General features: G+C 45.6%; 1 protein-coding gene, 1 long non-coding RNA gene and 1 pseudogene across 2 annotated transcripts in view; 2 read left to right on the top strand and 1 right to left on the bottom strand.

Moving 5' to 3' along the window:
• Positions 1-19,262, top strand: part of LOC125359473 — a 29,445-nt gene that overhangs the window by 7,005 nt on the left and 3,178 nt on the right. The window contains exons 3-4 of the long non-coding RNA XR_007212560.1: positions 1,550-1,553; positions 1,913-1,918. This is a non-coding gene — a long non-coding RNA (uncharacterized LOC125359473). The remainder of the gene's footprint in view (positions 1-1,549; positions 1,554-1,912; positions 1,919-19,262) is intronic.
• Positions 3,433-19,262, bottom strand: part of Kdm5b (lysine demethylase 5B) — a 73,378-nt gene continuing 57,548 nt past the window's right edge. The window contains exons 20-27 of the mRNA XM_048357229.1: positions 17,616-17,754; positions 15,736-15,915; positions 14,846-15,004; positions 10,590-11,075; positions 8,753-8,864; positions 6,522-6,676; positions 4,977-5,297; positions 3,433-4,468 (exon numbers count right to left, since the gene is read on the bottom strand). Coding sequence (XP_048213186.1) covers positions 4,331-4,468; positions 4,977-5,297; positions 6,522-6,676; positions 8,753-8,864; positions 10,590-11,075; positions 14,846-15,004; positions 15,736-15,915; positions 17,616-17,754 — 1,690 coding nt within the window. The 3' untranslated portion in view covers positions 3,433-4,330. The remainder of the gene's footprint in view (positions 4,469-4,976; positions 5,298-6,521; positions 6,677-8,752; positions 8,865-10,589; positions 11,076-14,845; positions 15,005-15,735; positions 15,916-17,615; positions 17,755-19,262) is intronic.
• Positions 7,371-7,485, top strand: LOC125360298 (annotated as a pseudogene).

Below are 19,262 nucleotides of genomic sequence, written 5' to 3'. Positions count from 1 at the left end.
CACTCCCTTACCTTACCCACCTCTGCCTGCCTTCCTAAGGATGTGCTTGTGAGCCCCACTGCTGAGCAAGTGTGTGCAGGGCTTGCTCTTGCCCTGCACCTGAGCCGTGAATACACAGGATGGAGGGCAAAGCCAAGGGGTTCTTCCAGATCACCCGTGCCCGTCATGCAAAGGAGCCAAGTGTGATACACCAACCATGGTTGGTGGGAAAGCAGCAGGCCAGGCAGGAAGCCCACCACTTGAAATGCTCTTCAGCTTGCCAAGCAGTACAATATTTGTTCTACTTTAAATAGGGCAAATAACACTTCCTCAGAAAGGTCATTTTAAAATTTGTTCCCACCAAAGGGAAAGTAGAAATAAGAGCCCAGGCCTTATTCAATGCCCAGATCACGGGATCTCACCATTCCATTCCTCCATGGCAAGGCAGGTTTAGCCACTACCAGCTTGCAGCCCAGCAGCCTGGGCAATTAGCCTAGAACCCGCGCAGGGAGCGGGCACTATTGTTGACTGGTTCAGAATGTCCCATTTACACTGATAAAAATGTAAAGGCATGTTTCCATGCAAGCATTTTTTTGGTTTTGGTCAGTTGTGGGGCTTGAACTCTGGGCTTGGGTGCTGCTCCTGAGCTTCTTTGGCTCAAGGTTGGCTCTACCACTTGAGCCACAGCACCACTTCCGGTTTTCTGGTGGTTAATTGGAATCTCACTTTCCTGCCCAGGCTGTCTTCCAAGTGTGGTCCTCAGATCTCAGCCTCTTACTGAGCAGCCAAATTACAGGTGTGAGCCATCCTGGCTTGTTCACATAAGTTTGGAGCAAGTGAACTATACATCCCACAAGTGAATTCTTTATGCCCTAAAGGAGAGTGTTACACAGTTACTCTTGAGGCAGCTTTTCGGTATCCTTACACATGAAGCCCCAGAGGAAGAAGCGGAGAAGACCTCGTGCAGAGGGCGGCCTTGGGGAAGGCGTTCCTCTGGGGCTTTGCAGCCAGTCGTTGAGGCAGAACCCTGCCCCTCGGGTCAGATCAGGTGAGATCACACAGGCCAACAGCGGCTCTTCACCGCTTTCCCCAGCTCTTCTAGCAGGCGCTTTCTTCAGATTCCATGTTTCTGCAGGGCTGCAAGAAATGCCCCTTTCTTTTTCTTCTGGCACTGCCAAGAGTTGAATTCAGGACTCCATGGTGCTAGGCAAGTGCTATACACCACTGAGCCCCATCCTCAGAGACGCATCTAGCACAGGCTAGCACATGCCTGTCGGCTATGGTTGACCAGATCTGGCTTAGTTTGTGGCAATAAGTTAATGTTCAATTTTACCCATGTCATATGTATTATATGTAGGCACCTGTGGTCCACCCCAGTCTGTTATATGGTGAGAAGGCCAGATGGGATTGAGCCCAGGAATCACCCATGGACAATAAATATATATCAAGGCCAAACACCCATCAGAACTACGGCGGGGGGGGGGGGGGTGCAGAGGCAGAAACCTCTGCAAAGGGAGTACCTTGCTTTCAGAGTATCACCCTATCAGGTGCTAAGGAAGCGGCTATCTAGTCCTGTCCAGATCTACTTACCAACAACTAATGCTCAATAAGCACACTGTGTCTCGTTTATTCACTCATCCATTAGCATTTAGAGATGTGGGAGTGTCACTGTATCTCAGGCTCAGCCTTCCCAGTGCTGGGATTACAGGCATACATGGCCAGCCTGGCTTTAGCTGATGGAGAATACTCAAAAGTACTGGGGGCTGAACTAATGCTTCAAGCATACTGGGCCAATGTCCTACCACTACTTGAGCTATGCCACCAGCCATTTTACTTTGGAGACAGGTTCTATTGTCTTTTTTGTTTTTTAACCTAGGCTGGACTCAAACTTAAGACCCACCTATCTTAAGTCCCCCAGATGTTGGGATTACAGGTGTAAGTCACCATACCCAGATCACATTGCTATTTATGGTGAGTAAAATGGCAAACTACATGCATCTCGGCCAATTCTGCCAATGTAGATCCAAAGCCTCAAGATCTCATTTTGTTTTTTTAAGCTCTATGTGACAGAAAAATCCAGAGTGAGTTATGTTTGTACCAACCTCCACCACAAGTGGCACTTCTGCTTGAGGTTCACCTTTAAATGTTAAAATGAGTTCCAATTTCCAGGATGTGACATTGATGCTACGAACATGTCAAGCTCCTTTACAGCTAGTGGAAGTCGCACAATCTTTCCCCTGCCTAGTGGCCAGGTACAGGAAAGCCAAAGTCTATGTATGAAGCCCTCGTCTGATCTGGAAGGAAACACAACAGTCCTCAGAGAGGACTGACTGCAAGCCGGCCGCAGCTAGCTGCAGGGCCGTGACGTGGAAACCCAAGTGGGATTCTGTGGGGCTCATCTGTTCCCACACTTCACAGCTCACACAACGAGATGCCATTTTTGGTCAACTACATAGGTCTACAGACATGGCTACCAAACAGACCTAAGATGGACAGCAAATGTTATTTGTTCATTTGCACTCGACTGTGTACAAGGGTAGGATGAGTCCAGAAGAAATGGAATAAAAAACCTAGGCTTTGTCATTCACCAGCACTGTAATTTTGAGCAACTCACTTCAACCCCAGCATCAACCCATGTAGAAAGGTGAGTACTTCCCAGCCAGGGAGGAGACGGTTCAAACGTGCACCTACCCGCTCCTGTCCCCTTGTGCTGCTACAACCAGGGACGAGGCACAACTCATGCAGGGAGGGGGAAAGCTGGGGTGGAGGAGAGGTTCTCACACTAGACAGGTGAGCTGAACATGCGCAATGGTGAGCTGCACCCACAGTCCCAAGGGGCCCCTTTCAAGCCTACGGAGGCTTCTGGATTTTTAAAGGCTTGCTTGTGCAAAGATAGTTCTTTTTCATCTGACCCCAGAGCCCCGATCAGCCAGGGCAAGATACCCCAACTACCACAGGTAGAAAGGACCTGACCTTGCAGCGCCCTCGTGAACCGCATGGGAAGGGGCTGCACAGTGAGGCTCTGGCACACCACTCCACTACTGTGTGTTGTTCGCTCTCCCACTGTCTGGGTTACAGCTGCAGAGTAAGCCTAGGAGCAAGTCTTCAGTCACCAAGACGGCTCCGCTGTGGAGCTGAAGAAAAGGAGGCAGCGCTCCTCCACAGCTCCATGGCTGTCCTCCAGCACTGGGTAAGGACGAGTTGGAGAGGCAGAGCCTGGAGCGGCTCCCGAGTTCTCCCTCACCCCAGACACTAAAACTGACCCCATGAAGAAGAAAGTGCCTCATAAACCAAGTTTCCTGGCATTTCAAAATGCAGGAATCACATCCACAGGACTGGCTGCAGGACCAGCAGAGATCGTGGTTCTAAGGCAGGCTCTCGGCTCTGAGCCCAGCGGGCCTTCCTCGGTGCGGCCCGTGGAAGGGCAGGCCTCAGAAGAACCGAGCCCTGGCCCCTGCGGCGCGTCCGCAGCCTGCCTGGGCAGAGGCAGGCCGGAAGTGACGAGGGCAGGGCAGCTGTGGTTTCTGGCTCTAAATAACCAACATTTAGTATTATATTAGGACCAAGGATTTATTCCACAATATAAATGCAACATTTGATACAAGCTACCAAAAAAGTAGGAGAGGAAGAAATGGGCAGGGCAAAAGCCAAAATACAGCCGTGGCCATTACTTACAGCGCAGTCCGTCCTCTTTGAGGTCACAGTGCGTCAGTGACACCAGAAACTAGACATCTGCTTTCTGTACATGAACCCATGCTAAAGCACCAACACACTGTTTGGGAGTTTGTTTTGTTTTTGTTTTAATTCCAGCCACTGAAACCAACATAGAAGTTATTGCTCAGATAAATAAACCTAAGTCTACCAGAGAAAAGAAAAGTGGATAAAGAAACAAACAAAACCCCCAAAAGTGAACAACTTAAAATCCCCCGATGTAGTAACAGAGTAAATGAGAAAGATTCCTCCAACGAGGGGTTACTGGAATTTCTGGGGCCCCTCTGGCGAGGTGGACTCGTGGGCCGGGGAGTCCCGGACGGAGGCACCCGTCAGCGCTGTACAGGAAAAGGTGCCAGCTCCAATGCCTTCCCAACTGGCGAGACCCTCCAAAAACACCTGCATCGCAACCTCAACACCACAAACAGCTCTCAAGGAAAAAAATACAAAAAGTGTCAAAAAATTTTTTAGTTGTTTTTTTCTTTTTTTCAAAGAGTTCTGGAAAAATGATCCCGTAGGAATAGAAATAGCACCGAATACAGGCTGGCCTGGCACCAGTCCTGTAGCTTTGCTGAGATTTGAGGAGATCTTCCTGGTTGGAGTCCTGAATTACAGACACTGGGGGGCATTTGTTTTGTTTTTACTTTCGGCTTGGGGCGTCCTTCCCAGTGCAGCGCGCACACACGTAGTCTTCCTTCTCTGCCATCTCTGGAGAAACACCAACACAGACCTGATGAAACCACTGATTGCAGCTGCCATCACACTGGACCCAGTCCACCTGGTTACAAAGAGCAGGGAGATGGGGGGTTCAGAGGAAACAATGCCATTCACACGTGGGCAGGCCGTTTGCCACTGCCGGCCGCGGGCCCACCTCTGGGAGCTCGGGCACTGCAGCTAGGCCACAGGAGCGTGGCTGGCCCACCAGCCAAAGCAGCCGAGTCAAAGTCATTCTTCAAGTCGCGACTGCTTTGGGCTGAGAGCTGCACAGTCAGCGGCAGTACGAAAACGGGCACTGCATCCGCATCCCTCCCACCTTCATAGCGCCGGGACGGTGAAAGCTGGAGGAGCAAGAGAAGGAAAAAGGGGAGAACGAGAGTTTCTTCAAGAGAAGGGATGAGACCCAGGAACGATGGTTAAGAGCAGAGACCAGTGGGGGGAGGCTGAGCAATCCGCTCAGATCGGCTCAAAGCAGACAAGCAGAAGAGAAAGACCCAGCGAGGTGAGGCCTAGCTTACAGGGTGTCAGTTAAGGGAAAGCATGTCCTCTACGGCCCAAACCTCACTGACCTCGTCTCCTTCTGGCTGCAGGCAGCTCTCGGCTGGGCAGATGGCATCTTCGTCCTCAGAGTCCTCCTGCTCAGAATAGGATGTGTCTGAGGGCAGGGAATGAGTTTCGGTAGAACGGACTAATTCATAACTACGCTCTCTCTCTAATTTGAAATTGTTCATGTCCTTGGGGTGGCTCAGTTTCATTTTCTTCTTTTTGGGGGTCCGCATTTTTTTAACTCGCTCCCAGGGCTCACTGGAGAGATCTTCTCTTTCCAGGCGTCTCTTCAGTTTCCTCTCGAGACTGGTGGTTCCCTCACGTTTCCCTCGGCAGCAGTCATTCTGGGGGGAAGATGAACAAACTCCATGTCAGCCTAGTGTTTGCCTCCTGCTAACCTAGCCAAACTAAAGAAATTCTGTCAATGAGAAGAGGCCCACAGTGCCAACAACCCTGCCCCCAGGTACTACAACTACAGGCAAGTGTAACCAACTCTCCTGAGATTCACCGACCAGCACATGAAACATGCTTAGAGATCTTCTCACGATATCTGTGAGTAAATGCAGAGTTTCAACCTAACTGTTTATGTCTCTCTGCAACCTAGAGTCCTGTGCTACGATGCTCCTTATAGGATGCCCAGCCACTACTCTGTAGAAGTATGTTGCTGAACACAGGTACAGTCAGTCGCCTCCTGCATGATACCATTTGGGATTGCAACGGAAAACATTGTAAATGCTGTACCACCTTTCGTGAGCATTTTCTCTGACATGGCTTCAGCCTTTTTTCTAGAGTTCTATCCTGGCTATATATTCTCAGGGGTGTTCAAGGGGATGGATGGGTAGCTCATTAGGAGGAGGTGGGCCCAGTACCCTTAGCTGTGCTAAGGACTTGTACATAGCACCCATCAATAAGATCAGCTTTAAGACAGGCATTCTCAACCCTTACACACACTGGCTGTCCTCTTCTTAGGTGCAGAATAACATGCACTTATTTGCTCAATATAGAGTATGTTCAATTTTTTTTAACATTTTTTTTGACATTTGTTTTTTAACAATAGAAGGTCCTTTCAGATAAAATTATATTTTTTCTTTTAGATATACGAAGGTTTTAATTCAGGGCTAATGCTCTGCTAATTGAGCCACACTTCCAACCCCGCCCTGGTTCTGCTGGTTACTTGTGAGATATGAGTTCACAAGCTCATCTACCCAGACTGGCCTCAAAGTTCAATCCTTCTGCTCTGAGCCTTCCAAGTAGTTAGAACTATAGGCATGAAGCACCAGCAAGCATCCAGCTATTATTTTCATCTGCTCAGTGTTTCTCTTACAGACACAACTAATACTGCATCTCACTATTATCCTGTGGGAATGTGAAGTCTACCTGGCTAACCAAAAAACAAAGAAAAATCCATGTAACAGGACTCAAACCCAGGCTATGAACCCAACCTTCTGCAGTGATGTCCAATTTGGCACCTTTGTGGATTAAGGACACCAAACCACTGAGATGAAGGACACGGCAAAGTCTGGCCCAGCCGCAGGCTCCGCCTCCTCCCAAACCTGGGGGCCACTCACCTTCTCATTGCTGGATCGAACAGGTGAGCTGCGGTCAGCTTGCTGAGCAGGGCTTGGCTTTGCAAGTAAAGTCTGGTAAAGTTCCTGAATTTCAGGAAGGGATACCTGGAGTAGCTGGGCTTCCATCAACAGCTCATTCACTTCTGGACTGATGCCTGTAGAAGAGCAGACCCATCAAAGTGTTTCCACATGCACATCAGTGTGTGAAATGCCTGGGGCACACACAGAAGGAGTGCCCCTCAGACCACTTCCACCCAGTCCTTCTTAAACTGTGCTCAGTTCAAGTTAGGTTCATTCAATGTGCCTAGAGCCACAATACAACCCATACACCCAAACTGCAACTCCTAAGACCCCTGGTTACTGGGGAGGTATTTACTGCAGCAGAATTTCTCCCTGCATGTTGTTAGTGCAGGAGAGCGCGCCTGCTGCCATGACAACTTTTACTTGAATACACAGAATGAGGCTGGCAGCCCAGGCAGGAGTTCTGACCATATGGGTAGGGCCAGGCTGAGAGGGAATGCTTGAGGATCAGGCATGTTGAAGCTTTAGGCAAAATTCAGAGTGTCGTTTACTGCTGAGAAAAAAGGAGGTAGGCTTCAAATGTGGATGATCGCCAAAGTCCTTTACAAGACTCTTGTTTTGTGTGTTTTTGGTAGCACTGGGGGGGTTGAACTCAGGGCTTGGTGCTTGGCTGGGCAGATGCTTCACCAGTTAAGCGATTCCCCAGCCCTTTCTATCTTCATTTTAAAAATAGGATCTCAAGTGTATGTCTAGGTGGGCCTGGTCATGGTCCACCAATTTATACTTCCTACGTAGCCAGGAAAAATGCCACTTAAAAACTGAAACAACAGTCTTTGCTTAGTTTTCTAACAAAATCTTACAGACAAGTGCAAACAGTATATCCTCTTTTGCAACACAGAACTCATTGTTGAATGAGATTCTGGTACATGTAAGAAGGAATATGATTCCTACAACAGTTGGCTATGTTGGGGTTTGTTAACTCACACAGGTTGGCTTTATGAATAAAGCTATTAAAAAAAAAAAAACCCGGGCTGGGGATATAGCCTAGTGGCAAGAGTGCCTGCCTCGGATACACGAGGCCCTAGGTTCGATTCCCCAGCACCACATATACAGAAAACGGCCAGAAGCGGCGCTGTGGCTCAAGTGGCAGAGTGCTAGCCTTGAGCGGGAAGAAGCCAGGGACAGTGCTCAGGCCCTGAGTCCAAGGCCCAGGACTGGCCAAAAAAAAAACCCGAAGGGCTGGGAATATGGCCTAGTGGCAAAAGTGCTTGCCACGTATACATGAAGTCCTAGGTTTGATTCCTCAGCACCCATATATAGAAAATGGCCAGAAGTGGCGCTGTGGCTCAAGTGGCAGAGTGCTAGCCTTGAGCAAAAAGAAGCCAGGGACAGTGCTCAGGCCCTGAGTCCAAGACCCAGGACTGAAGGAAGGAAGGAAGGAAGGAAGGAAGGAAGGAAGGAAGGAAGGAAGGAAGGAAGGAAGGAAGGAAGGAAGGAAAGAAGGAAAGAAGGAAAGAAGGAAAGAAGGAAAGAAGGAAAGAAGGAAAGAAGGAAAGAAGGAAGGAAAGAAGGAAAGAAGGAAAGAAGGAAAGAAGGAAAGAAGGAAAGAAAGAAGGAAAGAAGGAAAGAAGGAAAGAAAGAAAGAAAGAAAGAAAGAAAGAAAGAAAGAAAGAAAGAAAGAAAGAAAGAAAGAAAGAAAGAAAGAAAGAAGGAAGTCAGGCACCAATAGTCGATAGCTGTAATCCTAGCTATTTGGGAAGCCGAGATCTGAAGATTCTGGTTCACAGCCAGCCTAGGCAGGAAAGTCCCAGGACTCTATCTCCAACTAACCACAAAAAAAGCCAGAAGTGAATTTGTGGCTCAAGTGGTACTTGAGCAAAAAAGCTCAGCAGAGACAGTGCCAGGCCCTGAGTTCAAGAGCCAGGACTGCCACCAAAAACAGGAAGAAAAATTGGAACAAGGGAGCCCATGACTTAGTATCAGACTAGATATACAGTGTTCATTAGTTGCCATAGATGACTCCTCTCATCCCTGAAAGCAATGGACAAGGCTTTCCTCTTTTCTTTTGCATTTGCAAACCTTCAAATATGACCACAAGTACCACTGTACAGCAAGTGCACAGTGACCCATGTCCTGCCTTTAAGGATAAAGGACAGAGATAACCTGTGTCTACCTGGCCCTCAAGACAGCAGTACTGATGAAATACAAACCGTGGAGGGGGACACAACTCTGACCAGTGGAGAAGGGAGAGTGTAAGTATGAGGTTCTGTTGTCCCAATCTTCAGGCAAGGAAAAGGATGTTGTGCCAGGAGGTTGAGAAACCTAATGGAAAAAAAAAAAAAAAGCACATTTTCTAACAAGGCTATTTTTTTTAAAGGACTGAACAGGCTCCTTGACAGCCCACCAAAAGTAATTTATCTAACAAGCAACTAGAAAATAGATACTTGCTTTCCCCAATGGAAGTAAGTCCCCTGGCATCTGAGAACTGGCCCAATTTACACCAAGCTTTTAATCCTCCCAAGCTTTACTTGGATTGACTTCAGAGAGACCACTAAGAAATGAGCCATTTTTCTTTGAGTGCTAACAGATCACAACCTTTTCATCCTTATTGAAGATTATGAGGTTCCAGGTAGGTACCCCTTTGAGTAAACCAAACAAGAAGCTATCAGAAATCATACAAACTCCTCCCACCCATTTCCTTGGTGTTTTATTAAAGGAAGCAGAGGCATACTTCTCTGACCCTGAATTGTTTAATTGTATCCTTTCCCTTTATTTATAAGGTTTCCCTGGGTAAAGATGATAATGACTTGGTGTCATCTGCCCAAATAGCCACAGCTCATCTATGCAGTAAATATTTAGTTGATCACCTGAAAAGCATTCTATTTCCACAAGCCTGACAGGAAATGTGACAGAGGCCACTGCTTGGTCCTTTTCTCTAATCTGCTGAACATTTAATTCCTATGTCTGTGTTCATATGGCACAAGAGCTGTGATTCTGTTTCTCCCCCCCCCCCACCCCTTTCTAAATAGGGCTGTTTAGAACAAGGGGCACATACTAGTTAAGTGTGCTCCCACTGAAGTAAATATCCAGGGCTTGTCTTTTGTTTTGTTTTGTTTGCCAGTCCTGAGGCTTGAACTCAGGGCCTGAGCACTGTCCCTGGCTTCTTTTTGCTCAAGGCTAGCACTCTGCCACTTGAACCGCAGCGCCACTTCTGGCTTTTTCTCTATATATGTGGTGCTGAGAAATCGAACCCAGGGCTTCATGTATATGAGGCGAGCACTTTACTACGAGGCCATGTTCCCAGCCCCTTGTCTTTACTTTTGAGATAGATCTTCTTCTGTGATGACCAGCCTAAGCTCAAGTGATCCTACTACCAATGCCTCCTGTGTTGCTGGGACTATAGATGTGGTAGAATGTTAGCCCTGAGCAGAAAAGCAGGCAGCAGCACCCATGTCCTGAGTTCAAACTTCAGGTCTGGAAAACAACAACTGAGTATCAATATAAAAAGACTGAGTATTCCATTCTCAATGTGCTTGCTTCACATCCATTTCCCACAGCCATGGACAGAAGACACAAACGCTGCTGTCCCAGCAGTAGGACCACAGATGGCTTTGGAACCCAAACTCTTTGCTCTGAAGAAACACAGGACTTCAATGCCCACAAAGACTATTCTTCTCCAAAGGCTAAAAACACAGAAGGCAAGAAGCTGTGTCCCTTTAGTAACTTACACGAGAGCAAAAAAGGGAAAAAGAGGTTCCGTTCAGTGTAACTTTAAAAGACATATATAGTATAACACACATATAAGTGAAAAAATTATCGGTATACATCAAAAGCTGAGCATGTGCTCTGTAGAGGCAGAACCTAAGGAACTGCTCCTGACTACCAGGAGCAAAGGAAGGTAACGAGGCCATGACAGCTATACACGGCTGCAGGCGGGAAGTGAGACAGGTGATGGGGTCATCAGCAGTACCACCCAGGGAACAGCTACAGGTCAAGAGAAAGGCTCAGAGCTGTGCAGGCGCCAAGGGCGGCCAAGTCCAGGCTCACCTTGTTGGTCTCTGATCCCTGTCCTGCGGAGGCCTGCCATCTGCTGTACAACAGTCCTGAGCCCGCGCGGTCGGGCACAAATCTGAGATTCCCTGACGAGAGCAGCTGCTGGGCTCTGCGCTGCCAGTTCACGGTTCTTTCAATCATGTACCGGAGTGCATCTCCCTCCGGGAGGCGGACTCGGATGCGCTGCAGGGAGGCCAGCAGGGGCAGGATTTTCTCTAACGGGGGCTTCTCGGACCTCCGACAGTGGGGACAAAGCCAGATGCGGGGGCTTTGCAGGATGCTGGACGCTGCCACACAACTTGTGTGGAAAGCATCTCGGCAGAGTTCACACTGGATCATTGGAGTGGCCGGGGCCTTCTGACACAGACACACTTTCACCTCCACGTCTTGGACGGGCGAGAGCAGTTTCCCTTCGTTGGCAAGCCTGAGCGACTGCAGAGCTTCCATTTCCTTCAGGCGAGCTTCGCCGAGTGCTGCCATCTAGAAGAGAGGTGACCATCAAGAACTGTGCCACGGAGATCTCAGCTTCCCCCAAACTCGGAGCCAGTGCTTCAGATCCAGCTCCCGCTCACACTAAGCTGTGCGGGTAAACCACAGCTAAATCTCCACATGCACACACCAGAGCATGCACTGCGAGGCCTACCATGACAACCAACGAGGCAGAGGCAGAACTCGCTCTGCCTGGCTCAGGAACAGTGTGAGTGCCTGCCTGGCCTACACCCCTGCACACACAGTCAGCTCCTAGCTAGGAAATTTACAGGCATTTTGTACTTTGCTTTTGCCTCTCCACTTGTTTTCAGTTCCATTAGCATCTGCATTCTTCTACAAAGTATTTGAGATAGAAAAGGTATTTCTCTTAAGAGTAGGCTCCTGGTGTGCTGCAAGCACATGTGCATGCCTTAAGGCCTGGAATTCATGCTCCAGTACCCTCTCCCTCTCCCCTCTCCCCCCCCCCCCCCATTCACACACAATAGGACCATTAGTGCAAAGGCAAAGAGGCAAATCCTCTTCTGGGCGGCCTTCCTGTGCACAGCTGCAATGTACTCATAGATAAAAGCATTTATTTCTTCTTCATTAAAGACAGACAAGTCCCGGGAAAGTACTGAGCTCAGTAACCTGTACAAATAACTTGAAAACACCTATAGATACCCATAAGCAGAATCAAGAATGTAGTTGTAATCTTGAGTGATACTGAACTTATTTCTCTAGACACCATTTGCAAACAGTGCACAAATGGAACTTTGACAGAGAAGACTAAGCACCTACTACTGCCCGTACAAGACAGGCAGTAAACAAGCAGGCCAACATTTCTTTCTTATTCACTATGTGCCATGAAGTAGAAGTATTTTAAAGGTGGCAGTACTCTAAAGCCCTGTCAGAGATGGCCTTGACCACCTAAACTTAATACCCAGTGCAACTGGACATCCAGCAAAGAGCTGGACCAATAAAGCCTTCCTAACATATGTCACTGAGAGGAGGAGGAAACAGATTTTTCAGAATTGTTTTCTCCAAAAATAAACATTACAGGTTTGTAGAACTTCTTTTCCTTTTCTAAATGCTCAAAACATTAATTTGCCAGTTTTAAAAAATAGACAGGTGCTGGGAATATGGCCTAGTGGTAGAGTGCTTGTCTCGTATACATGAAGCCCTGGGTTCGATTCCTCAGCACCACATATGTAGAAAAAAGCCAGAAGTGGCACTGTGGCTCAAGTGGTAGAGTGCTAGCCTTGAGCAAAAAGAAGCCAGGGACAGTGCTCAGGCCCTGAGTTTGAGTCCCAGAACTGGCAAAAAAAAAAAACAAAAAACACCCCAATCAATCATATTTGCCACCTTCAGAACCACTTTACCCTGTGTTAAGGCCAAAATGAATTTTCCATTATCTGTTTGTTTGTTTTTAATTGGGGGAGAAAAATGTATAAATAAGGGATTTGAAAACAACCAGAAAGATCTACAAGTAAATCAGTAACAAATCTTTGGTACATTAAAATAAAATATACTGGTTTCTAGTAGATGACTATCATCTTCAGTAATATATAGGTTGTTGATAACAAGACTTCCCCATAGCTTAGAAATAGAAAACAAATAACAGACCTACGACTGTTTATGGTTCTACCATAATCAAGGTCAAGTTCTTAAACCAGAGGTCCATGAACTAAGTGGGCATAGACTAGAACCTATGAAAGATATGACATGCAAGGTTTCAGACAGACATATGTGTATTTTTTTTTTTTTTGTCAGTCCTAGGCCTTGAACTCAGGGCCTGAGCACTGTCCCTGGCTTCCTTTTTGCTCAAGGCTAACACTCTGCCACTTGAGCCACAGCGCCACTTCTGGCCATTTTCTATATATGGGTTCTGAGGAATCAAACCTAGGACTTCATGTATATATGACAAGCACTTTTGCCACTAGGCCATATTCCCAGCCCTTTGGGTTTTTTTTTTTAATAGCTTTATTCATAAAGCCAACCTGTGTGAGTTAACAAACCCCAACATAGCCAATTGTTGTAGGAATCATATTCCTTCTTACATGTACCAGAATCTAAGGGAAAGTATAACTCACAATTTGTCTTTACAAAAGTGAGCCACAGATACAGTAATAAACTAAAATCGATACATTAAAAATTCCAGAATGAAGCCAGGCACACCTGTAATCCTAGCTACTCAGGAGGCTGAGATCTGAGGCTTTCAATTCAAAGCCAGACTTGCCAGGAAAGTCCATGAGGCTCTTAACCTCCAATTAACCACCAAAAAGCCAGAAGTAGAGCTGTAACTCAAGTGGCAGAGAGCTAGTTTTGAGCACAAAAGCTCAGGGGAAGGCTATCCAGGCTCCAAGTTCAAGCCCCAGGACCAGCACAAAAAAATAATTAAAAAAAAAAATCCCCAAATGATGTACACCTCAGCTAGAGATATACAAATGTACTTCAAAAGGGACCAAAAAAGTTACAAATACATGCATAAATCAAAGCAAGTCCATGTCAATGACAAGAGGGCAGGCAGCTGTAAAAGAACAGATGGGGGAAAGGTACCCAGCCCAAGAGTGAAACCATTCACTCTAGTTCTCCTCACGGGCATGTATTGTGTTTTGACATTCTGGACAAACTACCCACAGGCACATACTGTGCTATGACATCCTGGCCAACAACAGATCAGGCATACAACTACCATTGTGTTGGGATTACACCATCTACTATGCTGTGTCCCTGTCAACTGTGCAAGTGCATTCCATGATGCTGGTATGGGCTTATCCTGTCATTACATACCACAGACTGCATTCTTACTCTACAACAAGCAACAATTTGTGTCATTAAAAACATTCAAGGGGCTGGGGATATAGCCTAGTGGCAAGAGCGCCTGCCTCGGATACACGAGGCCCTAGGTTCGATTCCCCAGCACCACATATACAGAAAATGGCCAGAAGCGGCGCTGTGGCTCAAGAGGCAGAGTGCTAGCCTCGAGCGGGAAGAAGCCAGGGACAGTGCTCAGGCCCTGAGTCCAAGGCCCAGAACTGGCCAAAAAAAAAAACATTCAAAACTGGGCTGGGAATATGGCCTAGTGGTAGAGTGCTTGCCTCATATACATGAAGCCCTGGGTTCGATTCCCCAGCACCACATATATAGGAAAAGGCCAGAAGTGACGCTGTGGCTCAAGTGGTAGAGTACTAGCCTTAAGCAAAAAGAAGCCAGGGACAGTGCTCAGGCCCTGAGTCCAAAGACCAGGACTAGCCAAAAAAAAAAAAAATCTAAGTACATAACAATTGCTGTTATTATCTTCCCTGACACTGCTCACTAAGGCATTAGCTACATGCCTCACTTCTGGAACATGGTACATTCAAACAACAGTGTTACCACTCATAAGAATCAGTATACTTACAGGGCTTTTCTGCTTGTATTTTGGTGGAACCCCCCTTTTACCCCTGTATAAAGTCTCACATTATAACCTCCTGCTGAAGACTCCAAGCACTTGGGATTATAGATGTGTGCCACCACATCCAGTACTAAGGGTATCATTCATTCGTTTCAATTTCGCAATGCTGGAGACTGAACCCAGGGCCCAAGGGCCTTATGAATGCAATTCAAGTGTTCTTTCTATACCACTGCGCTACACACCCCACTAGTTCTAGCATCTCTCATTTAGATCTATTACACTGTCAAAAGCTATTCTATTTTCCTTTTCATTATATCTGTAAAGCCAAAGGATTAGAAATTCTTCCCCAACAAAAGAGAAATGAGAAGAAAAACTTCCTACTACGCACAGCTGAAGCAGTCTCTTTGCTTTCAGTTAAAGCTCTCTCCAGGTCACTCAAACTCTCTAATTTGGTGCTTTTCTTCTTCCCATTTGGCAAGGGCTCTTTCAACTTTCTCTGCTTCCTTTTCAATCCCAAAAAGCCAATATCACAACGAGGACACAGCACCTAATGTGGGGCAAAGCACAACCATTAGTAAAGTCAATTTCAGATAAAACAGAACAAAAGCCTAAGGGCAGGACAGATGTATGTGTCTGAACAACTGTTTTTCTAAAACACGCAGCCTTGAGGCCAGAAGACTTGGAAGGAGGGTGGAAGGAAAAGAGGAAGGATGGAAAGCCAGCAGGCATAGTTTCCAGTGATAAAAATGCTTAAGAACCAACTTTGTTTATAGGAAAGACAAAAAGTGCAGAGTTGCTATAATAGTGCAGGCCTGTAATCCTAGATATGGAGGAGGCAAGAACATGAGACTACTTGGAAAACCTAAAGCAAAAAGGGCTGAGATTGTGGCTCAACGGATAGAATGATTGCCTAGCAAGTACACAAGGCCTGACTTCAAACCCCAGTACCACAACGGCCCACACACACACACAAGAAAAGGTACAGCTAAAGCATTTTATCAAAGGTGGGTGGGACCTTGTATCAATCAGGCTAAATTCTGGTAGTGAAACAGGGATAAGCATTAATACAATTTTAATAGAAAACTTCACCCAATAGGAAAGTTTTTTTCTTTCAATAGTGTATGTATCCTGAAATGTATCAAGCAAACATTTAAAGGTTGCTGTAACAACTCACAGAACATGGAAAGACCCAGCAAGATACCACCTGCGTGATGATGGCCTACACGTTTCCAAGCTAGGAGATCTAACTTCTTGCAGAAGAGCTGGTGGTAAACTTACCTCTAAGAGAGAATATGGAGAATTCTCAGTCAAGAATGTATTCACAGCACATTCTTTCCAAACCTGGACTTCAGCTACCAATAATTCCAGCCTTGGTAGAGAATTCAGATGTACTGGGATTGCTCGGCCTCTTGCAACTAGTTCCACGAGTGTATCTAGCACTGGCACTCGTCCTCCAGCCTGAAAAATTAAACCATTTAGAATAAAAATAATTCCATGAGCAATGGATCAATTCAGATTGCAAAATTGTTCCCCTTACAGCAAGAAAGCCTGGTCCTCTTAGACTCACAAGGTACGTATGCTATGGTCCATAAATCCATTCATCACACTCATAAAAAATCCCAGAAGCTAAGGCAGGAGGACCAAAAGGTCTAGAACATGTGGAACTACATATCAAGCTCCCATCTCCTCCCACCAAAAGATTGCTTTTACTCCAGCACGTTCATCAATAAAAAAATAACAGTATAAGTTATTCAGGAGACTGAACTGAGAAAACTCAGTGGTCCTTAAGGTTAACCACACTGAAGAACCACCCAAAAAGCTTTAAAACAGTTCCCAGGTTCTATCTTCAGATACTCTGATTCAGTAGGTCAGGGAACCGGTCCATAAATGTACAACTTGTACTAAGGGGAGGTCATCCAGAACTGTCTCCAGAGTGTGATGCGGTCACAAAGTAAACAATACTGCCCAACACTTAGATCTATATTCATCCACATATGAATCCACTACGAACTACTGAATTCATGTTTTTTTTTAAGTTTTTATTATATAACTGATGTACAGAGAGGTTACAGTTTCACACGTTAGGCATTGGATACATTTCTTGTACTGTTTGTTACCTTGTCCCTCATACCCACCTCCCCCCTGAATTCATGTTTAACTACTGAATCTAACTATTGAAATCAATGCGAGAAACTCTAACCAGACAATCTCAAAAGGTAGAACATAGAAGGAGGAAAAGAGAAGAGCAGTTTAAGAGACTTTTTAAAGATATACTAATTATATACTAGATTAGAAAAACAACTAAGGGTGGGGGGACTGGAGGCTTGCACCTATAATCCTAGCTAGCTATTTAGGAGTCTGAGATCTAAGGATCCTGGTTCGAAGCCAGCCCCAACCAGAAAAGTCCATGAGACTTTTTATCTCCAATTAACCACCAAACAAAAAGCCAGAACTAGAGCTATGGCTCAACTGGCAGAGTGTCAGCCTTGAGTGAAAAAGCTAAGGGACAACACACTAACGCCGAGTTCAAGGCCCAGTACCAACATTTTAAAAAAGAAGACTTTCTCTAAATAATGCTACAAGTAAATTTAATTCTCTTTCTAAACTTATATGCAGGTCAGTAAGTATAACATCAGGCAAAAGGCCACAAATATTGCATGACAAATCACACTGGATATTATTATAAAACTTGCTAAGTTTCATTTTCTTATACAGTTGGGAGGTTGCTTTTAGGTCACAAACTTAATGAAAAGCCTGGGACTTGTATAAGGCCTGGTGTAGCCATGTTATCACACAATGGGATTTACTATGTCTACTACTCTTGATTTGACCTCCAATGCCAATCTACCAACAAAAAACAAAGAATCAAATTTTTAAAAGTACACCTTCTCTTACAACTTCAATTTTGGCTATTTTGCTCCAATGTGCAAACAAGACCTGCTTGCTATGGAAGAAAGGGAATGCTCAATGATCTACTGCTTTTAAATATCTGGGAAGCTGGTTAGGATACAGTTTCCAAGTATATCCAAAAGGCCAAAGAGATTAGTAACCTGGTCAACTCCAAAAAGACTAGATCTGTATGGTGAGATGAGAGCCACCGTAATACCCTTGCAGCTCTCCAATTCCTGCTTCACATTCAGGGCATCTTTGAAACCAACCTGCAGCGCCTCAACGTCCTGCAGCCAGTCTCGGGCCTTCTGTACTGAATCCTTCAAGGCTGCCCCATTGGGGAGGTAGGCGGGGATCTCCTCGATCTCCTTTACTGCTGTGGCAAGGCTGCTCAGTGAGTGCCGGGGTCTATGCAAACCAAACACAAAACCTGTCAGCATGTGAGAGCTCATTTCTTTTTTTTTTTTTCCAGAAACATCGTTGCTGCTTTCTTTATAATACTAGGAAGAGAATATAGGACATAACACAGGCTAGGCAAATTATCTACCAATGATAATGCCACAAAATATTACTTTAAAATAAATACATTTCAACTGATACTTAAAATGTAAAATTTATACAATGGAACTAATGTGATCTTTTTTTTTTTTTTTTACATATTTTTGTCAAAGTGTGATACAGAGGGGTTATAGATTCATATGAAAGGCAGTGGGTACATTTCTTGTTCTACTTGTTACCTCCTCCCTCATTCCTCCCCCCACCCCTCCCCCTTTTCCTCTCCCCCTAAGAGTTGTGCCGTTGGTTTACACCAAATGGTTTCTAAGTGTTGCTTTTTTAATGGTTTGTCTTTTTGTTCTTTGTGTGAGAGCTCATTTTCTCAGTGATTAAATAAACCATTTCAAAATAAGTTCAATCTGAGCTGGGCACCAGTGGCTCACCCCTCTCTGTAATTGCAGCTAGGGCCAAGGTTCAAAGCCAGCCAGGGCAGGAAAGTCCATGAGACTCTTATCTCCAATTAACCACCAGAAAACTCCAAGTAGAGATGTGCTTCAGGTGGTAGAGCTCTAGACTTGAGCAAGAGCTCAGGGACAGCACCCATGACTGACCAAAAAGAATTTTTTAATTCAGTATGGGAAGTGAGCCTTTTTACATAGGAAATTAAGTAATTTCATTGCTGAGATTTAAAAAGCAAATAAAAATGATTCAAGAAAACTTAAGTTCTACTTGTGCCTGACTTTATCATGGTCTAAGCACAAACTTTCATGTGTAAGGTAGTTATTTCTTCCATGTTAACACGCTCAAAGCACAGCATCAGGTTTTTGCCATGGCCAGGATTGTTCAACAACCATTATTTTAGGATTACAAATGAATGTCTGTAATCTAGGATTAAATGTCGACCAGATCAAAAAGATCTGTCACATCCAGAGACTGAGATCTGGGGTTTCCTGGCAAATCTGTGGAACTCATCTCCAATTAACGAGCAAAATGCTGAAAGTGGAAATGTAGCTCAAGACTGAGCAAAAAAGCCTTGTGTGTTTAGATCACTAATCACTAAACTAAATCACTAAAGTTTGAGCTCTCTCACCTACATCAAGTCAAACTACAAATAATCATGAACATAAAAAACACTAAGAACTTGCATCACCACAACTTAAAGTCCCTGGGTTCCCCTGAGTCTCTTCTGGTAGCTGTCACAGCCCCCCGCCCCCATTTGTCACCCCCATTCAGCAAGAAGTAGCCAGAACAGAGCTGGACACACTCAACAGCAATCAGTTAAAAATCAGAGAGGAAATGAAGGAAAACATCAGACAACTGGTCCAGGACAGTGTGCTGCCCACCCCCAACCCCCATCCTAATCTGGTGGTCACCACCAGGGGAGCGTCTGGCTTGTTCCAAACAAATCACCATCTCACAAA

Source organism: Perognathus longimembris, chromosome 11, assembly GCF_023159225.1.
Source record: "Perognathus longimembris pacificus isolate PPM17 chromosome 11, ASM2315922v1, whole genome shotgun sequence".
NCBI classification, from domain to species: Eukaryota; Metazoa; Chordata; class Mammalia; order Rodentia; family Heteromyidae; genus Perognathus; species Perognathus longimembris.
Note: the sequence above shows the minus strand (reverse complement) of the source record. Positions and strands in the feature narration are given on the sequence as shown.